The sequence below is a fragment of the Sceloporus undulatus genome, chromosome 5 (genome assembly GCF_019175285.1).
Source record: "Sceloporus undulatus isolate JIND9_A2432 ecotype Alabama chromosome 5, SceUnd_v1.1, whole genome shotgun sequence".
Taxonomy (NCBI): Eukaryota; Metazoa; Chordata; class Lepidosauria; order Squamata; family Phrynosomatidae; genus Sceloporus; species Sceloporus undulatus.
The window spans coordinates 62,786,006-62,809,789 of record NC_056526.1 but is presented as its reverse complement, the minus strand read 5'-3'; the positions used below and the strand labels follow the sequence as shown (position 1 = coordinate 62,809,789).

The window sequence follows — 23,784 nt, the reverse complement described above, 5'->3', positions numbered from 1 at the left end:
CATATTAAGGAGAGATTTAGCAAAAGAAGGCAAAAAATGTAATGCAAAGTCAAACTGAAACTTTTTAATAAGGCTTCAGGGAATACCTATAAATATTACCATAATCCAAGTATATGTTCCAATCATAGAGGAAGAGATAAAAGAAACAGAAATTCTCAGAAAGAGCCCAGGAAGAAATTGACAACATACTAAGAATGGTTTTCAAGCTAATCACTGGTGACTGGAATGCTACAGAACAATCAAAAACAGTAGCAAGATTCACACTAGGCACAAGAAATGAAGCTGGAGAGTAATTGGTAAAATTTTGTGAGGTCAACAATCTATTCATTGCAAATACCTGCTTCATACAACCAGAGAGGTGACTATGCACATTGACATCACCAGATAGACAAGACAAAAACCAGACAAAGATAGAAAAGCTCCATTCTTGTGGCTAAAACTAGACCATGTGCTGACTGTGTTACAGATCATGAATTGCTTATATCGAAAAATTAGAGTAAAGTTAAAGAAGAAGAAAAAAACAATAATCATACCAAACTTTGATCTGACTAATATCTCAACAGAATTTACAGACAATGTAAGAAATAGATTTATGCTATTTAGCATAATTGACTGGGAACCAGATGAACTATGGTTATAGGCCAAAGACATAGTCAGGGAAGAATGCAGAAAGAAGCTATTAGTGGCCAAAAAAGAGAGAAAGGAAAGAATGGCTAACAGATGAAATGCTTCAAGCAGTAAGGGAAATAAGAGAAGCAAGCAAAAAGAGAGATAAGAACAAAAACAGAATCCTGAATACAACTGTTCAATGACTAGTGTACAAGGATAAAGAGAACTACTATAATAATCAATGCTGAGAAATAGAAGCCAACAATAAAAAAGAAAGAATGAGAAACCTCTTCTACAATATTCAAACCATGGGCAGGAATATTCAGAAGAGGAACACACGACAAGATCAAGACGAAATAAAAAGATAATGGAAGCAATACACAGGAGAGCTATATAAAAGAGACAAAAAATGAATGACACATGGAATGGAAAACCATATGACGATGAACCCCAGATTCTAGAAAGTGAGGTTGAAGCCACAATAAGAGAAATTGGGAAGAATAAATCACCAGGAACAGATGATATTCTGACTGAGCTACTACAATCCATACAGATGGAATCAACTCTAGTGTTAACTAAAATATGCCAACAAATATGGAAAATAAAACAGTGGCAACAGACTGGAAAAGATGAATATATATATATATATATATATATTCCCTTCCACAATAAAAGGAGACATAAAACCCTAAAATTAGGACCTAAAATTATATTATTATGCTAGTGCATTGAGTTGGATTGCAGACTGGTTAAAACTGGGGAATGGAAGAACATTGAAATTAGAAGACTTCAATCTAAGATATGGCTGCCACATGTATATATGGTATGGTAAAGAAAAAGTTCAAAAAGATTTTGAAGACCACTTCCCTCTTATTTATTATTCTATTATTATTCTATTATTATTATTATTATTATCTTTTATTTATAAAGCACTGTAAATTTACACAGCGTGTACATACAATCTTTTTAAATGGTCGGTTCCCTGCCCTCAGGCTTACAATCTAAAAAGATAATTACAAAAGTTTGGGGGGGGGGGAACCAAAAGATCAAAACATATAGAAAAATACCCCTATAGATATCAGTTTGTTTTATTTGGCAAATGGCAAATTTTGTTTATAACTGAACCTGTTGTTCAGAAATGATTCCATCTAAAAGACCTCTTTCAAGGAAATTTACCACATAAATACTGTACTTGCTTCCTTGCATGTGTGCACATGTATGAGAATGTCTGTGTGTGCATATGTATGTATATACTATGTGTGTGTATACACCTGTATGTGTGCACAAGTGTGTGTGTGTGTGTGTGTATACACATATATACAAACACACTATATGATGGGTGAATTCTCAACACTTTGCAGTAAAAAATTGAAATGTTTTGCAGAAGAGCTATTATGTTAGTCCCCTGTAACAAAAACAACAAAAGGTAGTATAGTATTTAAAAGATTAACAAATTTAAACTTCCATGCATTACAGTACACTTTATCAGGTACATGACAATGTTTTGCCTTTTTTTTCTTCTTTCCTTTTTTGCCTTACCTTTACACACTTTGCAGCAACTGTCAGATAAGGAGATTTGTTGAGACTCAGGACAGCTCAAGGCAGGACAATCTGATTTCACCACACGCTGCATTTTGTAATCCTAATGAATCAAGATAATTTAACTCCATAAATTATGAAGAACCTTTCTGATTTGATTTAGACCAGCCAATTAAAAAATATACTCGAATAGCAGAAGTTACTCAGTAGCCAGTTTTATTCAAGTAAAGGGGAGTATGCTATCAGTTATCCAATCTGCAACAGCTCTACCAAAGTGCAACAATATATAAAACATTTCAAATTTTCCACTAATATCCATGGTACTTTAGTCATGACTAACTCATACTAACATGTCCAATTGATGCCAACTGGTTTACAATCTCAATACAACGGAGATTATCAGATGCCTGAAAGTGACGGGAGCAAAGCTAGACTCTCCCGTCACAATTGTGTGATTGGGGCAAAAATATCAGATGATTATCCCGTCTTTGTCCCATCCATGGGGAGGAAGTCTCCCATTGCTTTTCATTAATAGGAAACTTCTGTAAATGAAAGGCAAGGGGAGAATTCTTCCCCAAGGACAGGACAAAGATGGGACAATGGCAACGAACATTGACTGTTATTCTTGCTCCAATCACACGATTGTGACAGAAGTGTCTTGCTTTGTTCCCGTCACTTTCAGGCATCTGATAATCTCCAAACTCAAGTATATTCACTTCAACATTTAAAACAAGGAAGAGCAAAATAAAGCCCACTAGCTGCATAATGAACTACCCCAGGGGCCAGCTGTAGCCACCATAATTTCTGTGACCTCATCACTCCATCTTTTAAATTACAATTTTGCTTTAAAAGGCCCCAAAAATTAATTATGGAGTGGGGGTGGCATTTTAGTATATTTGGAAAGAGGCTGGTATATTTCAGGCACAGGTGACCATGGTGCCAAACAATGACTACTGGCTAGTTCCAGTTTTGAAGAGGTTTTAAAAGCTTACATCTTCTATTTGACTGAAATAAAAACCTGCAAACATGGCAAAGCCAACAATGCCACAGTTACAAAAAAAATTACAGGTTTAAATTACAGGCTAAAGAAACATTACAGGAAAGAGAAAAATGCTCTCACCTTGCATTCAAACAGAATACAGTCCCCTGAGTTTGAATGTATAGTATCTCTTTCACCTTCAAAGTAGGTTTTGCCTTCAAACACACATATTGCTACAAAATTAAAAATAGAACAATACTTCAATGAAGGTTCCCAGTTTTTACATTTGATGACCTGAGTATATTCCAAAATTAAGACACAGTTTCTCCACATTCAAGATTATGTAAATGCATACATAATTTTGCTATCACTCAAAAACACTGGTACTGTAAATTAGCAGACAGAAGACTTCTTGGATTTAGAGTAACTGGGTTCAAGTCCAAATTGACAGTTGAATCCTAAGGGTGCTGGAAATTTTACTTTCCCTTTTTGTAAGAAATAAAGGCATTGAATAGCATATTTTTATTGAAACTACAGCAGTATATATGTGTGTGTGTGTTACCTTTCTGAGATCTCTCATGCACAGGGTTTCCATAAGTTAAAGCTGATTTGATTGCAAATAACAACCTGTTACTTTCAGCTTTGGGGAGGAAATGATAATGTACAGACTGTTGGAGACATAAAATAAGGTGGGTGTGACACACACACACATCCCAGAATCTCCATGACTGCCCACCCCGACTATAGATGAACTCTTTAGATGAGACAAATAGGTTAAACTTTTACTTCTTGTTCTCTGGATTGGACAGACTTTCCATCATCACTGATGTATCAATCTGCTTACCTACAGGTCCAGGTTATGTCCCAACTGGTAGTTGTTGAATAAGCAATGTGAAGAAAATTATGAACTTTGTACCTTTTGTCTTTCATCCCTCCCCACACCCCTCTCATCCCAGCATATGTATACACTCATTCCTCCATATTTGCGGCTTTAACTTTTGTGGATTTGATTATTCACGGATTTTATTAATATGTTCTCTCGAGGAATATCTAGGTCCTCCAGCATAACTCTATGGTCAACCTTAACCAAAAGTCACACTGAAGGACCTAGAGATTCCAAAAGAGAACACTCCATTAGGCATTTTTAGCTCCTCCAGCACAATTCTATGGTCAATGTCCAGTGGACCTTGACCAAAGTTGCACTGGAGGACCTTGAGACTCCTAGAGAGGTGTACTCTCAGGTAAAAAACATAGTGTGTTTGTTATTTGCAGTTTTCTCACATTCACAGGAGTCTTGTGCCCTTAACCCGAGCAAATGTGGAGCAACGAGTGCATTTTTATTTCCACATCATCTAGGTTGAATTTGTGTAGTTCCTCCGTGGGCTTTACAAGCCCATTTTGGGCAAGGGAGGTAAGGTAGCCTGAGATCCTAATGAGGTTCTGTAAATTTCCAGGTGTTGAATTGCCAAATAGTGGCGTGCCACACCAGGATGTCACCTGGTGCAGGGGTAGGGCTTTGAGGGTGGGCTTAGGAGATGAGGTCAAAAGGACTCACCCTCAACTCCCTTCCCACCATTGTAAAGCCATGCCAGGTAGGGGGCAAGGGCTGCCCGGAGCCCCCCCCCCTGTCAAGCACTTAAGGGAGGTTTGTGTGGGGGTACTCAGTGCAGTCTGCACCCCCTTAGTTGCGCTACTGATGCCAAGAGCAGGACTGCTCCATCAATCTGATAATAATGCCCATGAAAGCTTAGGCCCAATGAAACCTGATAATCTTTTTGGTTGTTTTGCTGTGATAGACTAGCACAGCTACTTTCTGAGAAAATAAAACTGGAAGGATGAAGAGTTTCTAATGAACAATTTCCCATGATCTCCTCTGTATTGTAGAAAAGAATGCATAAATAGATTTGTGGAAAGGATCCAGAAAACCATTGTGCAAAGGGGGAGAGCAAGTTTTGTTGATTTTCTCTGCTACCGAGCATTGTCTCATTATGCCTCTTAACCTTCAAGAACATACCTCTGGATAGAGTGGGACTCTGAAAAATTGTCTTATAGAGCAACACACTAAGTGTAGGTTTCATTCACATGACTGAATCTCCATTTCTTTAATCCCAATGTGGAAGATTCAAATCCTCTTTGTTTAACTTTTTCCATTAGATTAGCAACACATGGGACATGCATATCTTCATTATATCCATTGCAACCACCTCATCTTTGTAAAAAGATTCAGTGTGATGCAGCGTTAAAATACATGATGTGGGAGATAAATGTTTAAGCTTGCAATGAGCCATGAAGTTGACAAAATGACTTTAGGCCAGTCACACACACTCTCCCCCTGTCCTACCTAACATGGTTTTTTTTGTGCAGATCGTTATCTTAAACACTTTGAAAGAAATTCAGGATATAAATGTATCAAACAAAGACACACACACACACACACACACACAGCATGTGTGTATAGATGTTCTGGATCTTCCCACTATCCAAAAAAATAGATGTACAGATTTCAGACTGTATGTGATCCACAAAGAGAGGGAGAATGAATGTGAAAAATGCAGGGAAGGGAATCTTATTCAAACCATCTGATTATGTCTATTTCAATTCATATTCAGCTGAAAAGGACAAGCTATGGGGAAAAAAATCCAACAGAGCTTATTTCATTAGAAGTGACCCTGGCAAACTCTAGCTGCAAACAACCCAACTAGATCAGCCCTAATTCTTTTCTATGGCACTAGGAGTAGTGCTAGTGATTTGAGGATTAATTTTTGAGTGGCAGTTACTGTCTGCAGGCTTGCTTCCAGAAATTTCACTTCCAAAATCGACCAGATACTTGCTGAAAGCAAACTGTTAAAGGTTCTTCTCTAGGGAATTAAGTGAACAGTGAAAACGAACAAAAGCCAAAAGGCTGTAGTGAAACATATACCAAACTGATTAACTTTTCCTTCCTTAACAGCAGAGATACACAAATATTTCCATAACAATTAACTCCTGTGGACAGGAGCTGGTTATGTCCATTTAAGCAGATCTAGTTCCATTAAAATCATTAATCATTAAAATCATAAATGAAAATATATTGGTTTAAGTCTAATTTCTTCTGTTCAGCTACTTCATTATTATTTTTATTATTTTTAGTAAGATGCCTTATACCAAAAAAGACTTTCAGTCATTCTAGAGAAGTGCACTGAGGATACCATAGGAGATCACAAAGACAAACTAATGGATTCTAGAACAGATCGAGGCTGAGCTCTCCCTAGAAGCCAAGATAATTAAGTGGTGAAACAGATGGGCAGGAAGGAGGAGCTAAAAGCTGGTCCTGGCCCATCACCTCAGGGCCACAGCAGATACACACCACAGCCCTAAGGGAGCATCCTGCCACAGTCCAAATGGACCATTGCAAGGAATGGAAAAGATCCACTCCTTTTGGGGCTGATTTTGGGCCACCATAGGTGGCCCTGGTGCAGCCCCGGGATGGTTTCCAGGCACTCTGAGGGTATGCATTGTTTAAATGCTATGTCCCTGGAGCATCCGGAAGCCGTTCCCATCTGCCCATCTGTTTTAGCCCATATTAAATCTATCATACTTCAGCCACATACTGTAATTAGAATTACTGACTAGAAAAGACAATAATGCAAGGAAAGTTGAGGGTAGCAGAAAGAGAAAACAATGGCATACTAGATGGATAGACTCAATCAAGGAGGCCACTGCCCTGAGCCTACAGGGCCTGAACAGAGCGATTGAGGACAGGGGTCTTGAAGGTGTCTTATTCATGAGGTTGCCATGAGTCAAGATCGACTTGAAGGTAGTTAGCAACAGCTCAGACCCAATCATACAATCCTCCAAATGTTTTTGGACTATGCTGGCTAGGGCTAATGGTACTTGGACTCTAATAAAAATACAGTTTCCTCTACCAAAGAACGTGTGATTTTGTGCAGAATACGTCCCAAACTGTAAAGATCCAGGATTCTTTTCATCATGATTTCTCAGTAGTCAAGATGCACATTTTTGAACATTTTTTAAAAATATTTCTAAACATTCTTTCCATATATAAAACATAATGATGTATTTAAGGAAAGGTTCTACATTTAATATGGTTAGCCTGAAATCTGTTACATTTCTTTAATTTCAGTAGAAAGTAAGAAACCTTTGGATGGAATCTCTCCCCAAATACTCCTGCCAGTGTTAGTACATTTGACTGTCAACAAAACTGTCCTCTGTAAAGCACCAGGTTAAAATATTTTTATTTTGGACTCAGCTTAAGACTGTTTGCATGGATTTCTGGTAGTTCAATATGTCCATGTTCCATTTTACTATATGCCTTGATGTTTATTATGCTTAGCCATCACCCAGGAACTCTGTTTTGTGATGGAAAGGTACCATTTTTAAAAATAAAATGAATAATAAGATAGATGCAGAGTAACACATGTTTATTTAGGCAGAGAAGGAATCCTGAAATCCATTAAGATATATTGTACAAAACATGGGTGTTGTACTCCCTACTTCTAAAATATTTCCAATATGCAAATTATTTTACACATTAACCTGCACTGACCTCTAAGAGCACACTAGAGCACTATTAATACATTTGTTGAAGTAAAGGCCAAAGCATTATCTCTTTAAAACATCTTAGATTTTGTATGCAGTGAAAATAAAACAATGGTAATAATTTGCTGAGGGATTCCTGTATTCTGTAAACTCCCTGGGGAGAGTGTAATGAAAAGGAAAGGAAAAGAGCTAAACTTCTAGACATAAATAAATTATAAATTCATAAAAAGAAGAGTGTAGGAGAAAAGCCTCACAGCACATTTTCAGCATGACGACAATTTTAATTATCTCCTGGCAAATATTACAAATATTTTGATCCCTTAACACTTTAAAGGAGACAAATTCCATAATGTAGGCTATGTTCTTATCATAAATACAGATTTCCTTAAACATTCTATTTTATGATTCCTTCCATAAGTAAGCAAAAAGATTATTTAACATAAAGTGATATTTTATTTAATATATAATGAAATATTTCCAGTATCATTCACTTATTCTTGAGTATTTTAGAAGAATACCAATTATTGTGAAATGTAGTAGACACTAGGCTACCAACAGGAGGGTCTTGTTGCAAGTATTTAGTAACACAGGACACTCACAGCTGCCTTATATTGATTCAGACAACTAATCCATCTTGCTCATTATTGTCAAATATGACTATCAACAGCTTTCCAGGGCCTCAGACAGGATTCTGACTCAAAATATTTCTGAACTTTTTGAGGCAGTGGGAGATCTCTTTTGAGGGGAAAAATGGGTTTTTATTAAAGAACAAAAATTAAAAATTGCAATGATAGCAACTTTTAGATTGAAAGTCCACTCGTTACTTTAAGAATACAAAATGTATTACGTATAACTTAGTTTAGCATAAAATTATTAACGTTGGTATATTAAAAGTGCAGTTTATTAAAAAATAAGTATAAGTTGAATTTACTTTTTAAATTTATTATTATTATTATTATTATTATTATTATTATTATTATTATTATTTCTAAAAATAAAACAAAGGTTGTGAAATGTAAGGAACCTCTTTGGTTTTGCCAGTTTATGGAAATCAACATTACTATCAACATTTATAGTTCACTTCCTAGTTCTCTCACTTTGTTGTTGTTGTGGGCCATCAAGTCATTTCCAATTTATGGTGACCCTAAAGTGAACCTATCACGGGGTTTTCTTGGAAAGATTTGTTCAGAAGGGAGTGTGACTTGCCAAAAATTATCCAGTGGGTTTCCATGACAAAGTAGGGATTTAAAACCTGGACTCTGGTCATCTAATGCTTAAACCACTATAACAACTATTTCTTCTTAATTTGACAAGAGGAATTAAGATAATTTTCAGATTTATTCCCATAGTGAAGAAATTTATGTAAGTGAGAAAACATCTCAATGTCATTGCTGCTTTTTGTGGGTTTTGCCCAACAACTGACTAATGCAATATCCTACCATGGAACATTTCTGAACATTTGAACATATTCAGAATATGATGGACAAACCAATATGTAAGGGGAAAACCAAATGCATACACAGATATGAAATATATTTTAATAATACATTATGTGTACAGTTAACATCAACAGCAGAAGAGACTACTAATATAAAAAGTGTATATTCTACATATCTCCACTTTAAAAAATGAAGTCAGTCATGAATGAGCCACTTATTCTTTTGCTATAGAGAGAGTTTATACTTCATGTTTTCCAAAAGATTTGTCACTGTCTTACAATTCACTTGCTAATTTATTCTAATTTGTATAGCCATTTCCTTGAGTACTCTACTCCATTTCATAAATCTCCATTATATGACTATAATATAGCTTTCTCAGAGGCATCATGGCTTGTTGTACAGTATTGATCAGAAAATTGCAAACCAGAAAACCTGAATTCCTATGTGGCAAGAAGGAGAATAATGAAGAAGCAGCATCTTATTTTGAGACAAAAAGCAGAGTATTATGCCAATGACTGTGTTCAATTGCAAAACTAAAGGCCTCACTACAAAGAACAAAAGCTTTATACTCCCACTGACTAGTCACAACAGATGGAAGCCTGAAAGAACTTAAACAATAAGCACTTTGAGAAGGAAGAAAAATTTAGCAATTTCACTATCTGCAAAACAGGCTTCCAGAAAGAAAACCTACAAGCTTACAGCATTCTTGATGAACAGCACACAGACACACACACACACACATGAAAACTACAAAATGGACTTTCATAAATTCTTCATTAATTTTTACCATAAATTTTGCTTCCCTACCCTATCATTATGCAAGGGCTAGGAACAAAAATGCCTGTTTCATTTGCAGATTTAGGGACTGTACAGATTGGGAGAAAGAGGCGGCCAGAGGCTGCCCCTCTCTCCCCCAAATCGAGGCCGCAGCAGACAAACACTACAGCCTCCGTGAGGCCTAAAAAGAACCTGCTCTCAATGGGTGTGCACAATCATTGCGCCTGTGCACCGATAGTAGGGCTGGGCACATGCGGATGCCCAGCCCTACAGAACCCTAATTTCGCCCCTAGGCTGGTGCACAGCACCAGTCTGTACTGGGCCTTAGTAATTTCAAAGTGCACCAATTATATCAGTATTTTAGTAATTTTCCATTAGAGTTGTTTAGCAGTAAACTATCTCTTTGTTTTATGTGTAGCTTAATTTAGATGTTGAAAACATCATAGGAAAAGCAGAATTAGAATCAGAAAAAGGAAGAATGAAGATAGGAGGAAGGCACCATAATATTAGCAGAAGACATTCAGGAATTGGAACAGTTAATAAAGAAGGTCAAAGATGAAGGTGCAAAGGCAGGTCTGATGCTGAACATAAAGGAGATGCTAAACACAGAAGAAATACATAAATTTAATCTAGACAAATAACTAGGATCAAACACTGATCAGAATTGAGACTTTAGTCAAGAAATAATAAGAAGAAAGAACTGGAAAGGATACTGAAGAGCAAAGACATACAACTGAGCACTAAAGTCAGAATCGTTCAGACCATTGTATTCCCAATTCTCAAGTACGGATGTGAGAACTGGACAGTGAAGGAAGCAGACAGGAAAAAAAATCAACTCATTTGAAATATGATGCTAGAGAAGGGTACTTGGAATACCATGGACAGCCAAGAAAACAAACAAATAGGTTCTTGCACAGATCAGACCAGAGCTCTCCTTGAAAGCTAAGATGATCTAGTTGAGACTGTCACACTTTGGCCACATAATGAGAAGGCACAGTTCACTAGAAAAAACAATAATGCTAGGAAAGGTAGAGGGTAGAAGAAAGAGAGGAAGACCACCAATCAGATGGATAGACACAATTAGGTGCGTTATGGGCAGAGGCTTGCAGGATCTGAGCAGAGCAGTGGAGGATAGGAATTCTTGGAGATGTTTTATCCACGAGGTCGCCATGAGTGCTAACTGACTCAAGGGCAGCTAACAACAACAACAACAAAAACAATGTTTAACTTCAGTTTTTTCCTGCCCAATTATGTGATGTTTTCTGTGAATTAGAGTAGCCTGCAATCATTATAATTCATCTGCTTGATCTTTACGTAATTAATAATTATTTTATTGTCATTTTTTAAAGTTCTCATATACTTTTGCTGGATGCAGGGGTTAGTCTGATTCTCAGAACTCTTTAGCTAAAAAACAATGGATTTTGATAACAGAACCAGACTATCCTAATAAGAACCCAGACTGTCCTAATAAAGACACCAGTCACCTATTGCATCTGCATTTCAAACCACATTTCAGTATTTGCTCTGTTTCAAATAAAGCCACTGTACAACTGATGTTTTCTTTTTGTACATCTTACGCACAGAAATAACATCAGAGTCATGTTTTGTATGTTGTGTTTGTTTGTTTGTTTTTAACAATACAGCAACACAGAAATCATTTGGTCAACAGGCAAAAGATCCATCTACTTCTATTCATTTGTTATATTCTTTCACAGTTTTTCTTCTAGCATAATTTTTTCTTTGTTTGCCAGTTTTATTTGAATGTTCACATGTAACACTTTCAGATAAAAATCATAAAGGATTTATTTATCTTTTGTGACTTAGACCTTTGTTTCTTGTATTAACAACTTGCCTGCTGGTTGCAAAATTATTGTTTAAACTATTTATTTGGAGGAAATGAAGCATAAGGAGTTTGATTTGTGCAGGGAACTTCTCACAGGCAACACACATACATGCCTGCTGGGCCTTCTGTCCTAAACCAATGAGCTATATAAGCTTATATGGAACTTGAATGATTCCAGCAAATAGAATAACACTGAAGCATTAAAACAGCTACTTTGAGAGAGGAGTACAATTCACTGTACAGTGCAGGCAGTTCAGAAATAGGATTGGGGCTGGCTCCCATGAATTACATCCTTTAATGGCTATCACTACAGTATTCTATGTGATTGTATGGGTTTGCTGCCTGTTATTCAAAACAAATCTGGAAAGAGAACAATAGCTGCAGAACAACTGAAATAATTTTCAGGATTTATCAGTGATATGTGTTTGACTTTATATAGCTGAAGAGTTTAGCATTAAACCAAATGCATTTAACAAAGGATTTGCTAGGGCTAGTCTAGTAAATCTGGTCAATGAAATCACTGCAGTGGCAATTTGTACAAGTTTGTGAGCCTCATTTTTCAATCACTTAGTCATTTTTGGAGGAATGAGGCAAGAACAGAGGGAATAGTATGCAAATATTGCTCAGGCAGAAATACATGGAACATGTAGATTTGTTAAACGGTGAGGAGGGAGCAGAGGTCCATTGGCATGTTTATCCATGTTATCTGGCCTGAATATGTTAGATACTTTATTTATGTATTTATTTAATTTATATCCCACTTTTTTCCCATACAGGACCCACACCATACATTAAAAAATATGGCTAAAAGGAATATGGAATATGAAAAAATTTTAAAGTGTTAAATGCAATTGTCTTAAATAAAACAATTAAAAGCACATTAAACCTACCTATTGCAATATCCCAATACAATTAAAAACTGAAGGCTATTTAAATATGAAATATTGACCTGCCAGTGGAAAAAGAGCAGGGAAGGGGGCCAACCAGGTCTTCGCAGGGAAGTTCAAAAGCTTGGAGCGGTCACTGAGCAGTTTTTCTCCTGGTTCCTCATCAACCATACCTGTAAAGGTGGTGGGACCAAGAAAAAGCCTTCCCCGAAGATTTAAAAATTTGGGTAGGCATGTACAGATTGCCTCGATCCAAGCCATATAGGTCTTTATAACTGAGTGATAACAGTGATGACATGTCTGTGCTTAAAAAAATTCTAAAGTGACATAGCTAACAGATCTCAAACTGACTGCCAAATGGTTTATACATCAGCCTTTCCACTTCTCCATAACACAAAGCCCATTTTAGTGGCTAAAAGAATATTTTATGCCTAGCACCCTGATGCATGATTTATTCAGATTGCAGTCATGTTTGCAAGACAAAAATTAGTAGGAAGGCGCTAGACATTTTGGTCCACTGAAGCAACTGTTGAATGGTGAGTCAATGCATAGGTAAATTCAACAGATTCTATGGCTCTGTTCTAGGTGGGACTAATAATAGGACTGAAACCTTTGTGAATCAGTAAATAATAGTAGTCATTAAGAATGAATCTGTCTTCAATAAGAGAGGTTAAATACATGCTTTCATTGTCTTCTTTAGGCAATGCAAAATATTATGATGCTGTACAATTTTTTAAAAAACTACAAAAACAGACACTTACGTTGACATTCCTTGCAGCACTTGCCATCAACATAAGCTGGTGCAGAATTCTGAGGGCAATCAGAAAGTGGGCAAATAAGTGCTTCACACTGAATGGTACCATTCTAGAAAAAAGAAAAAATTGTTTAAAATAATAAATATGATATGTGCATATTGGATTCATAGTTGTTTTAGCATCCTATCCTTTGCTACTCATATTGCCTATAAAGCCTTATTGAAAAGAATCTTTCCTATGGTCATCATAAGGCAAGCATTATAAAATGTTTAAGAAATAAAAATGCCACAATGTGAAAAACTGCAGTCACCACACAGAGGCCTAATCTAGGGACTCCACTTGTAATTATTCAGTTACATAATGTAAGCAGAGCTTTCATCTTAAATCTTGACTTCCTGCTAATTTTCTGCGGAGGCACGAAAAAGACATGGAACTCGGGACTGTAGTTGAGACTGCACTTATTTTTCTTCAATCAAAGAAATATTCATCTGGCTATATTTTCTCCAGAACTATTGCTTTCTCTTTCTGCAGAGCTTAGTGGTTCCCAGTATATTCCTTGTTCAACACAAGATGAGACGTTTCTGTTATGAAATAGTACCTCTCTCTGTCTCAATTTTCCCTCTCTCCCTCTTGTTCTTTCATACATACACAGATCCATTCAGAAATTAATATATTTCTTCAACTAATCATAAAACCACCTCATCAACAGATGTACAGGTTGAGTATTATGTATCCAAAATGCTTGGCACCAGAAGCATTTTGCATTTTGGAATATTTGTATATACATAATGAGATATTGTGAACCAAGTCTAAATACAAAATTCATTTATGTTTCCTTATAAAATCCTTTATATAATTATATTTTATATAATCATAAATATCCTTTAAAATGTTTGGGTTCCTTCCAAAGTATCAACCCTTCTGAGAAAAGCAATCCTTCTACAATCAGTGAATATCATATTTTGACCCTGAACCCATTTTACAACATCATATCACAGACAAAGAAAGAGTTGCTAGGAAAATGACACATGAAGCATCTACACTGCAGAAATAATGCAGTTTGACATTACTGCAGTGCTGTTAAGTGCTGTTGATCCACTCTATAGAATCCTGGGATTTGTAGTTCTACAAGATTTTTAGCCTTCTCTGCCAAAGAGTACTCATGATTCACAAAATTACAAATTCCAGGATTCTGTAGGATGAAGCCACGGCAGTTAAAGTGGTGTCAAAAAGTGCATTCTTTCTACAGAGTGATGCATCCATGGTATACCCATTGCAATATCTACCAGACGTCCTCCCTTCTCCATCTGATGCTGGGTAAACCAGGCCCTCCATAGACACCAAAATATGCACATACATAGAAGCAACATGCAGACATTTCTAGAAAAATAAAATGAAGAACATGTTAGCTAAGTAAATTGTCTATACAAGTTTACTTTTGTCTCCAAACTTTGTGAGTTCCAGATTTACAAAGTATAAACATTTTTAGCATACTACAGAATGAGACTCTGTTATTTATGCTTATGTTATAGCCATACCGTGCAAGTGCAGTTCTTACAGCCATCTGTCCAAGATTCAAATTCTCTGTAGGTGGCCCCCTTCATACTGCAGGTTCTCTCACAATAGCACTGATCCAACCTAGTCATTCTCTGCTCAGCTCTGGACAGCTAGGTACATGAGTCACAGAGAAGACCATATTAGTTGTAGATAGGCTTGAACAAAATGACAAGAACAAGCCATCCATGTCAAGCCCTGCTGAAGTGGAAAAAGACAGGAGTGGGACCTTGGTAGCCACTGGAGTTTGGTTCCAGGATTCCCTGTGGATACCCAAATCCATGGATGTTCAGGTCCCATTAAATATAATCGATAGTAAAATGGTTTCCCTTATCTAAAATGGCAAAATCAAAGATTCTTTATTTTTAAAAAATATTTTCAAGCAATGGATGTTTGCGTCCATGGATAAATAGCAATAGCAAGTACATTTCTACACTGCTTATCAGTGTATTTAAGCACTGATACGGTGGACAGACTGTATTTGAAATACAGAAACTAAAATACCAACATTAATGTAAGAAAAATGCAAGGTTGGAATATGTTTCATCTCACCATAACAATTAAAGAATGTCTCTTTTTGGGTATACATGCTGTTACGAAAACAGTTCAGTTGTCTTTGTAATGTGATGCCTCACTTCAGAATAATACATGTATTTTTATGAGCTGCGAACTGTCTTATTCATTCAAATGGAAGCAAGTAAAAATGAATAAATGTAGATTTAATAATTTCTTATGGATGAATGTTCCATAGACACATCAGAGCTCCCACAGACATTCACAGCAAGTACCTGGATCAAATAACAAGTTATCATCTTCTTTAATCTTTTTCTTTTCCTGTTAATTAGGAATTAACTGCAATTCTATACATCTTAACTTGGAAGTAAGTCCCAATGTATGTTGGGACACTCACTCCCAGGTATTTATGTGTAGTATTGAAGCCTTAGCTTTCAGTTCTGTACATAGCCCACCAATGACACTACTTTTATGCAGTGGTGGGATTGCTTAATCCTGTGAGGCAAGAGACTATGCTTCCAGCATTAGGGCTGCTGACAGAGCCTCCTATGTCAGACAGGCTTTTTCTGAGGAGACCCAGATAATGTGACTAACAGCTACTGGGCAGCAGCAGTAGTGAGAGATGACACTGGCAAAGAATCTCTCAGAGACAACAGTGTGGCATCATAGCTAACACCTACTAGTAGTGCAAAGAAGGAGGCAGGGGAGAATATCACACGGGAGGCTTACCAAGAAATCGTCAGAAATCATGGGAAACCTGTGACTGCCAAATGGCAGCTCCAAGAACGCTTTACTGATGAGACAAGTGAGCGCTGACGCATCCATGATGATTTATTCACAGGAGAAGTGCACGGGGGTGTGAATGCAGATCATGAGTTTCCCATGATTTCTGATGATTTCCTGACGATTTACACATGGATCACTTATATGTGTGTGAGGTTTTTCTTTATATGCATTCAGAAGATAAATGGATTGAAATGATAAATATAAGAATGCTAGAGCTTCATGTGGTCATGGTTTTAATGCATTACACAATATATGAGCCAGTGTCCTAAAAACAGTATGATCAATATTCATATCCCATCTTTTGGAGCAGTACTGAATAATGACTTGGGAAAAAACTCAAGTTGTTCCAAGCCTAGCACTCATTCTTTCAGGTTCGAGATGATAGCAATTGGTAATCCAAAATACCTTGGATACCATTTTGGGAGACAGGCAAGATGTAAGGGCAATAAAGAAATAAATGCATTTTCTTTATGTGTGTCAAGATACTTCCCATATTTCTTGCAATATTTTCTAGATGTGTTAAAGATAAAAATTACATAAATTTAAAATGTTTCCACATTTTCTAAGAATATATGTTTGGAATTATTATGACTGACAGAATAGTGAGATAATCTACATCTGATTATCTCTTATAGATATGGATATATGTATTTATTCATTTTGGAATTTTTGGCAGGAAATGTCTTCCACCATTAAACGTTTTGCACTTAGAAAACTTCTGATGCATATTTGTTGAGGCACAATAATGAAGTTTCACTTCCTTATTATGTATATTAACAAGAATAATGTAAAGTTAAACTGAATATTAGTTTTTCACAGATTATACCCATTGAAATCAACAGCATATAAGGCTATTGTGATTATCAAGTCCGATTCTTTTCAAAGGTCCTGGTTTATCTATCTCTGTATTTAGTTGAAAGATGAAAACCTAATCATTTTTTTACTATAACAATCTTAGGCCATGAATTTCAAGCACTGTCATGAAGCTGTAATCACAAATCATAATCCATGTTCTAATAACACATAATGTATAAATTATACTACATAGCAATTTAACACCATTTTTTAAATGTAGTAACTAGAAGTAGAATGGGCTCTTGGCATTCACTGGGGTTTGGTTCCAGGATCCCACAGGGATAACAAAATCTATGGATGGCAAGTCCCATTCAGTATAATGGCATAGTGAAATGATGTCCCTTATATAAAATGGCAAAAACGAGGTTTGTTTTGGGAATTTATATTATTTATTAATATTTTCAAGCTGTGGATGGTTGAAGCGATGGATAAAAAATTTGTGGATACAACAGGCCCACTGTATTATTTGTTTCATTAACTGCAATTAACAACATTCATTTGTTATGCAAGATAGCCTGCAACTTCAAACAAAAGCAATGAAGCAATATTCAGCTGCCTCTTGCACAAGAGTGCTAAAACTCATTTCAAAGCCATAGAGACTGTTCTGTTTTTAATTCATCTTGCAGTTCCATTCCCCTGACAAAGATGTTTGAGAGAACAATGTTTGATAGAAAGTAGTAAGGGGAGGGCACTTGTTCACTTTTCCTGTCCAAAGAGCTCCTGCTTAAAGAAGCCTTCAGCCATTAATCTCATTCCCCTAAGTATTCTAAACCACCAAATTGTTCTGTTCAAACTAACTGAATAATTGTTCGAAGAGCTCTTGAATATTTATGACCTACTCCTTTCTCAAGAGTTTTATTCATTTTTCCACATAAAGAACAAATAAAAACTAAAGGAAGCGTTACATAAGAATGCATTTAAAATACATGTATGTCCAGTCTCTCTCTCTCTCTCTCACACACACACACACACACACATCCTAGACAGAGAAACAGACTGGCAGATGGATAGATAGCTTGTCTTCATTGGCCAGAATACTCCAGCCTTCGCCCAGAGTATTCTGGCCCCAAATTCCCCCCATAATGTATGTTCTGTCCACAGCAATGACAGACAGCTGTCTTTCCACACAATCCCCATTGGCCACCTGGTGCCTCCACTAAAGTCACAATGAAGTAACCAGACATGCTGTTGATGCTGGGTGCTTTGTTCTGACCTTAGAGTGATTTGTGCCCACAGTGGTGATGCCAGGTGGTTCAAATGGACCCCATGGAAAGGCAGCCAGCCATCAAAGCTGTGGAGAGAGCTGAAAATTTGAAGCAAAATGCAAGGTTTTTAAATTTGAGTTAAGGGGAGAAAAGACCAAATTGGGTGCAAATTTCATGAAGAGAGTCCACACCCGATTTAAGGGTTTGAGCCTGCATCATGTAAACAGGACACAGTGAACCGGCAAGGGGGGGGGGGACAGGGATTTGGCGTAAATAATCTATTTTGACCAGCCCACAGATATAGATATATATAAATCATTGGAGCCTATGTGACCTTACAGCTGTCCTCCCACCATTATGTAAGAACAATCTTCTGAGAAGCTCATTACCTTTGCAGAGGTTTTGGCTAAAATATCTTGCAGCTCCATAATTTTCTGCACAAGTCCATGGAAGTCATTACATGTTGGACATGCTGAAATTACAAACACTGCATTTGTCAAATTGTGCTTCTGTTAGGCTGCAACTCTGTATGGACATACCTGGAAGTAAATCTCATTGCACTTAAGAGAATTTATTTCTCAGTAGACATGCACAGGATTCTCTTGTACATCTATCAAGATTTAGCTGATAATCAGTACATTTTAAGAAAGTCCTTATTGGACACAAATTAAACAAGATGTGCCATATGGCATTTTATAGTAAAAGAAGTTGCAGACTTACTTCGATTAAGATCTGGGCATTGAGAGATATATCCTTGAGGCATGACAAGTAATTGAACATCTTGCATTATGCCCTGTGTACAAGTGAGAGGAAAGAAAGGTTATGTTTATTTTTGTCACTATAATATTTGAAAGCAAGTAAGTGAGACTTTGTTATCTGCTGGGGTTTGGTTCCAGGATCCTCTGTTTATAACAAAATCCATGAATGCTCAAGTCTCATTAAATATAATAGCAGAGAAAAATGGTGTTCCTTATATAAAATTGAAAATCAAGGTTTGCTATTTGGAATTTCTACTTTTTTGGAATATTGTCGAGCCGTGGATTCTTGAATCAGTGGACAAAATAATTCATGGATAAAGGAGGCGCTGACTGTATTTCCAGTCTTCAGAAAACTTCTTATACCTTTTCCTAGTAAAAGCAGTTTCTATGGATCATGATCTCGGTTTTATTTCATTTAACATTCACAAACCGGGGGAAGAAAGCAAATAGCTGTACATGTACACATTGATAAACACATGCATTCAAATATTTTCAGAGATTTGAGATTAAATTTCAAGGTGCAATTAAGTGGCAAGAGCTGATTGCTCTGAATTCAACATTACTTTTATATAGTCATGAAAGAAGACTTTCAAGTAACCCTTAAAAAAAGTTTTGCAGTTTTACTGAGTTTTGAGACACTGATTAAAAAAAATACAAGAACACAAGCTGCAGCTGTTGTCAACCAAAGTTTCCTTTCAACTGAATATTGCTTGTGCAAGATTTTTTGTATCAATTTGTATGCTAAATTGCCGAAGACCACATATGCCTGAAAACTACCTCCCCCCCCCCCAAAAAAAAAAAAAAAAAAGAAAAAGCAGGTAGAGACAATGTTCTATGTTCTTGGACTTCTACATCCTACAGTAGATGGGAGAGAGTGGATGGAAGGTCACAAAATATCGTAACATATTTAAGAGGAACATTTTATGTAGCAGGACATAGTACTTGGACAGGAGATCACCAGGACCTCCAGGAAGGACTACAAAAGGGCTAGGAGTTTTCTGCATAAAACTCTGAAGATCTGTTGCTAGTAAGACCTTTCAATATTGGACTAGAAGAACCAATTATCTAACTCAGTGTAAAATAGATTACTATGGTGGTAAAACATAATTGGCTGCCTCATTCTGTTTTAAAGTTGCTGTTCGCTTTCGATTTAAGAGAGGAATCCATTCCGGACCCACCCATGCCCCGCGTAAAGCAAAAAGCACGTATGCCCAAGCCCCATTGGATATAATGGGGCTTAGGCTCATCAGTTTTCCAGAGAAAAGTCAGAATGCAGTTCCTTTTTGTGCCCTCAAAATGGCACCATAGCTGTGGTTGTGTAGCTATTGCCCCTTCGGCATTGCGGTCACCTGTATGCAGCGGCGGAGGCATGCCCTGAAGCCTCTCACCATCTGGAGTGGTGTGTGGTGTCAGGGCACCCAGGGAGGAGGGCAGAGTCAGGCACGCATTGCCAGGACACTGCACCTGGACCCCAGGCTGGCCTTTCAGGCTGGTCTGTAAAGGTCCTCAGACCACTACACCATGTTGGCTATAAAACTGAAAATAACTGAAGGAATAAAAGATAATCTGAAAACGTTATTCTGCAATGTCCTAATTCACTCTATTTCATCCTTCCTTCCTTATTTATTTATTTATTTTCCTGCCTTTTTCTCAGTGTGGGAGCTAAAATGGCCTATCCTTAACCAGATATGACTGTGCCATTCTTGTCCACTGGACATGCTGGCTGGGGTTTGGGTATTCCAGATCAAGATATCTCACAGGAACAAGGGCCTTTGCAGAGAAACATGGCTATAAAGACAGAAAATTAACTCTCCAGTTTACTCCTCTACTACCTACTGTACATGATGGCATAACAACTCAACAATTTTGAAAAACACTTCATATAAGGATACCTATATGAGCAGGCAATGCACAAAACCGTGATGACTTTTAATATATGCTAAATGAGTCACTAATAATTAGGGAAGAATGACATTTACAGAATTAATTGTAGCAGAAGGAATGCTCCTTGTCTGAGCTATAAAAGTCTCAGGCCATGAAGGGCTTTAAAGGTCAGGACCATACTCTTGAATTGGGCCTGGAAGCGAAGTACAATTGCCAAAAAATATTTAGATGCAATCTCACTTTCCTATACCTTTTAGGGGGTGTACTGTAGCATTCTGTAGCACTTAACATTTATGAATCATTTACAAAGGCAGCCCTAGATAGACTACATTCTGATACTCAGTTCTAGAATTTACAGAGGCATGGATTATAATGGCAGTATCTCAGTCTCCTAGGAAGGGTACAGTGGGAATATCAGATGCAGCTGATAAAATGCCCTCTTGGCTACTGCCACAATCTCAGGCCATTCCAGATATACAGTAAAGTCTAGGTCAGGAGTCCAGGCTATGCAATTGCTTTTAAAAGTTAATTTTGAATCCATAAAAAAGGTAAAGAGGACCTTCTCATCAGCTGCTCCCAGACTCTGGAATGACCTGTCGGACGAGATCTGCCATATTACCACCTTGGAAGCCTTTAAAAAGGCTGTTAAGATTCTCTTCCAGCAGGCCTTTCCAGATTAGGTTTGATCCATTAGATCCATTATACTTGCCTCCCCCTCTATTGATACCGATATCAAAATTGATTGATACCATCACCCCCATCACCCCTCCTCTAGAGGAAGACTCATTTCTTGTGCTAATCTGCCTGAAATTTTAATGTATTCCTATTGGGTAGTTTTAAATTTTTTGATGTTCAATATTTTTTATGGGTTGATCAGTGTTTTTATGATTAGGGGAAGGGTTGGGGTTTGGGGTTTTTTAAATTGTAATTTTAATTGTTTTATGTTTTATTTATACTGTTGGAATCTGCTTTGATTCCTTTGTGAAAAAGCAGAATACAAATACATTATTATTATTATTATTATTATTATTATTATTATTATTAAAACCAGAATTTAGTAGAGAATGGCCCTGCCCTTAGCATCTTATCTGTCTTGTCTGAATTCAGCTTCAGTCTGTTGATTCTTCACAAGCACATGGATATTTGGCTTTAAAACATAGCTTCCTTCTACAAGGCTATGCACATGTCTCAAAGTAGCACAAGACCACCAAATGATATTTCCTGACACAAAAAACTACAAGTTTAACAAGCCCAGATGTGACCACAAGGTCTTTCTGTGTCAGTCAGCCTCATCACCTTTCAAACTATATGGCATGAATTCTCTACATAATGGAGAAAAATGTTTTCATCTAGAGAAGTACAGGGAGAGTGTTCTCTTTTTTTTCTTCCCTAAACAGGTTTCCAAATTGCCTGTCTTTTCCATTTTTTTCTCTTTTCAATCATTCAATCTTGATCACTTTGGCTTGAAACACATGGGTTAAATAAGGTGGCTTCTGGCAACCTCCCCCCCAAAGCAGCTGGAAGCCACTCTGGCACCGCAATCCAGTCCTTTGGACTAGATCAAAAAGGAGTGGATATAATCTATCTCCTAGTGACACCAATTTGGGACTGTGGTGGCTGCCCCCTTAGGGAGCAGGCTGTATCTGTTCCCATGTTCTAGTCTGAACATGACCAGAGTGACCTTCACCTGCTCTTTACTATCTGTGTATTTAGGCCCTTTGTCACAAATAAAATACTAAATCAAATCCTATTGAGTCAAAGCATTTTAAATTATGCAGTTAACATTCATAATACCAAACAGATTCTGAAACCGACAGACACTGAAAACCCACGCCCAAAGTCATGATATCACATTTCTAGAGAGTCAAATAAAGTTAATGTATATATTGCCAGTGCACAAAACCTAGTAACAATAAGTATCGTATTCTTACAGATTGAAGTATAAAGGTATATAACATCTAGGTGCAAGACATGCTCTATGGATTGAAATAGGAGCCTCAAAGATTTAGTGAACTGCAAAAGAATATGTAGTACAGATCTCAGCACCAGAGACAAGTATATTCAGTCATTTGAGATGTCTTCTACAACCTATTTATTGCTTTGGGTAAAAAGTCATTTCTATCTACATTTACTAAAAACTATTTTTATTTTTATTTTATTTCTTTTTTCTTGGGTGAGGGGAAAAACATACCTTAAAGTAGCCATGTGCACTATTCCTTTGTCCCAACCAAAATGCAGTGCCAACAGGTAAATCCATATAGGGCTTTTCCACCACTCTCTCATAAATTCTGTTTTTAATACAGAAAGGAGGAAATGAAAAATAAAGGTTACTTTAATTCCACGCAGTGAAAATCTCAAATGATATAGTTCTAATTTATTGTTATGAAATAAAACTCTTCACTTACTTATTGCAGTCTACATGCAAAATCAAATGTGATGCACTGATTGCTAAAGACAGTCTGTGCCACTTGTCATCTGCCAAAATGTAAGGAAACACTTCTGTATGTGAACGATGAGTTCCTGAACGATAATGCAATCTAATTTCATTTCTATGGCCACTGCTTTCTAGTTCCAAGTACCTGCATCAGAAATGGACCAGCAAATTAGGAAGCAATATTAACACTAAAAAAAAAAATACACACACACCAAATTCATGCTTGTTCATAAACAAAACTGACAAAATTTACCGCATAATCAAGTTATCTCCCCCAACTGATTTTGAGATTATTTAGAACAATTGAGTTTTTAGCAATTCACACCAGAAATTAATCCCTCAACTTCATCACAGAGCTGAAAACATTACAAAAGTGTACTTCTTTTGAAATTAAGAGTTCTTCTATGCAAGGGGGGGGGGGTTGAAAC

At 36.9% G+C, this 23,784-nt stretch overlaps 1 protein-coding gene across 1 annotated transcript in view; it reads right to left on the bottom strand.

Annotated features, from left to right (window-relative positions):
- NELL2 (neural EGFL like 2) overlaps positions 1-23,784 on the bottom strand; it is a 145,233-nt gene that overhangs the window by 84,289 nt on the left and 37,160 nt on the right. Inside the window, exons 6-13 of the mRNA XM_042469609.1 lie at positions 23,328-23,501; positions 23,114-23,210; positions 19,001-19,073; positions 18,670-18,752; positions 14,906-15,034; positions 13,374-13,476; positions 3,269-3,360; positions 2,149-2,251 (exon numbers count right to left, since the gene is read on the bottom strand). Of these exons, the coding sequence (XP_042325543.1) occupies positions 2,149-2,251; positions 3,269-3,360; positions 13,374-13,476; positions 14,906-15,034; positions 18,670-18,752; positions 19,001-19,073; positions 23,114-23,210; positions 23,328-23,501 (854 nt within the window). The remainder of the gene's footprint in view (positions 1-2,148; positions 2,252-3,268; positions 3,361-13,373; positions 13,477-14,905; positions 15,035-18,669; positions 18,753-19,000; positions 19,074-23,113; positions 23,211-23,327; positions 23,502-23,784) is intronic.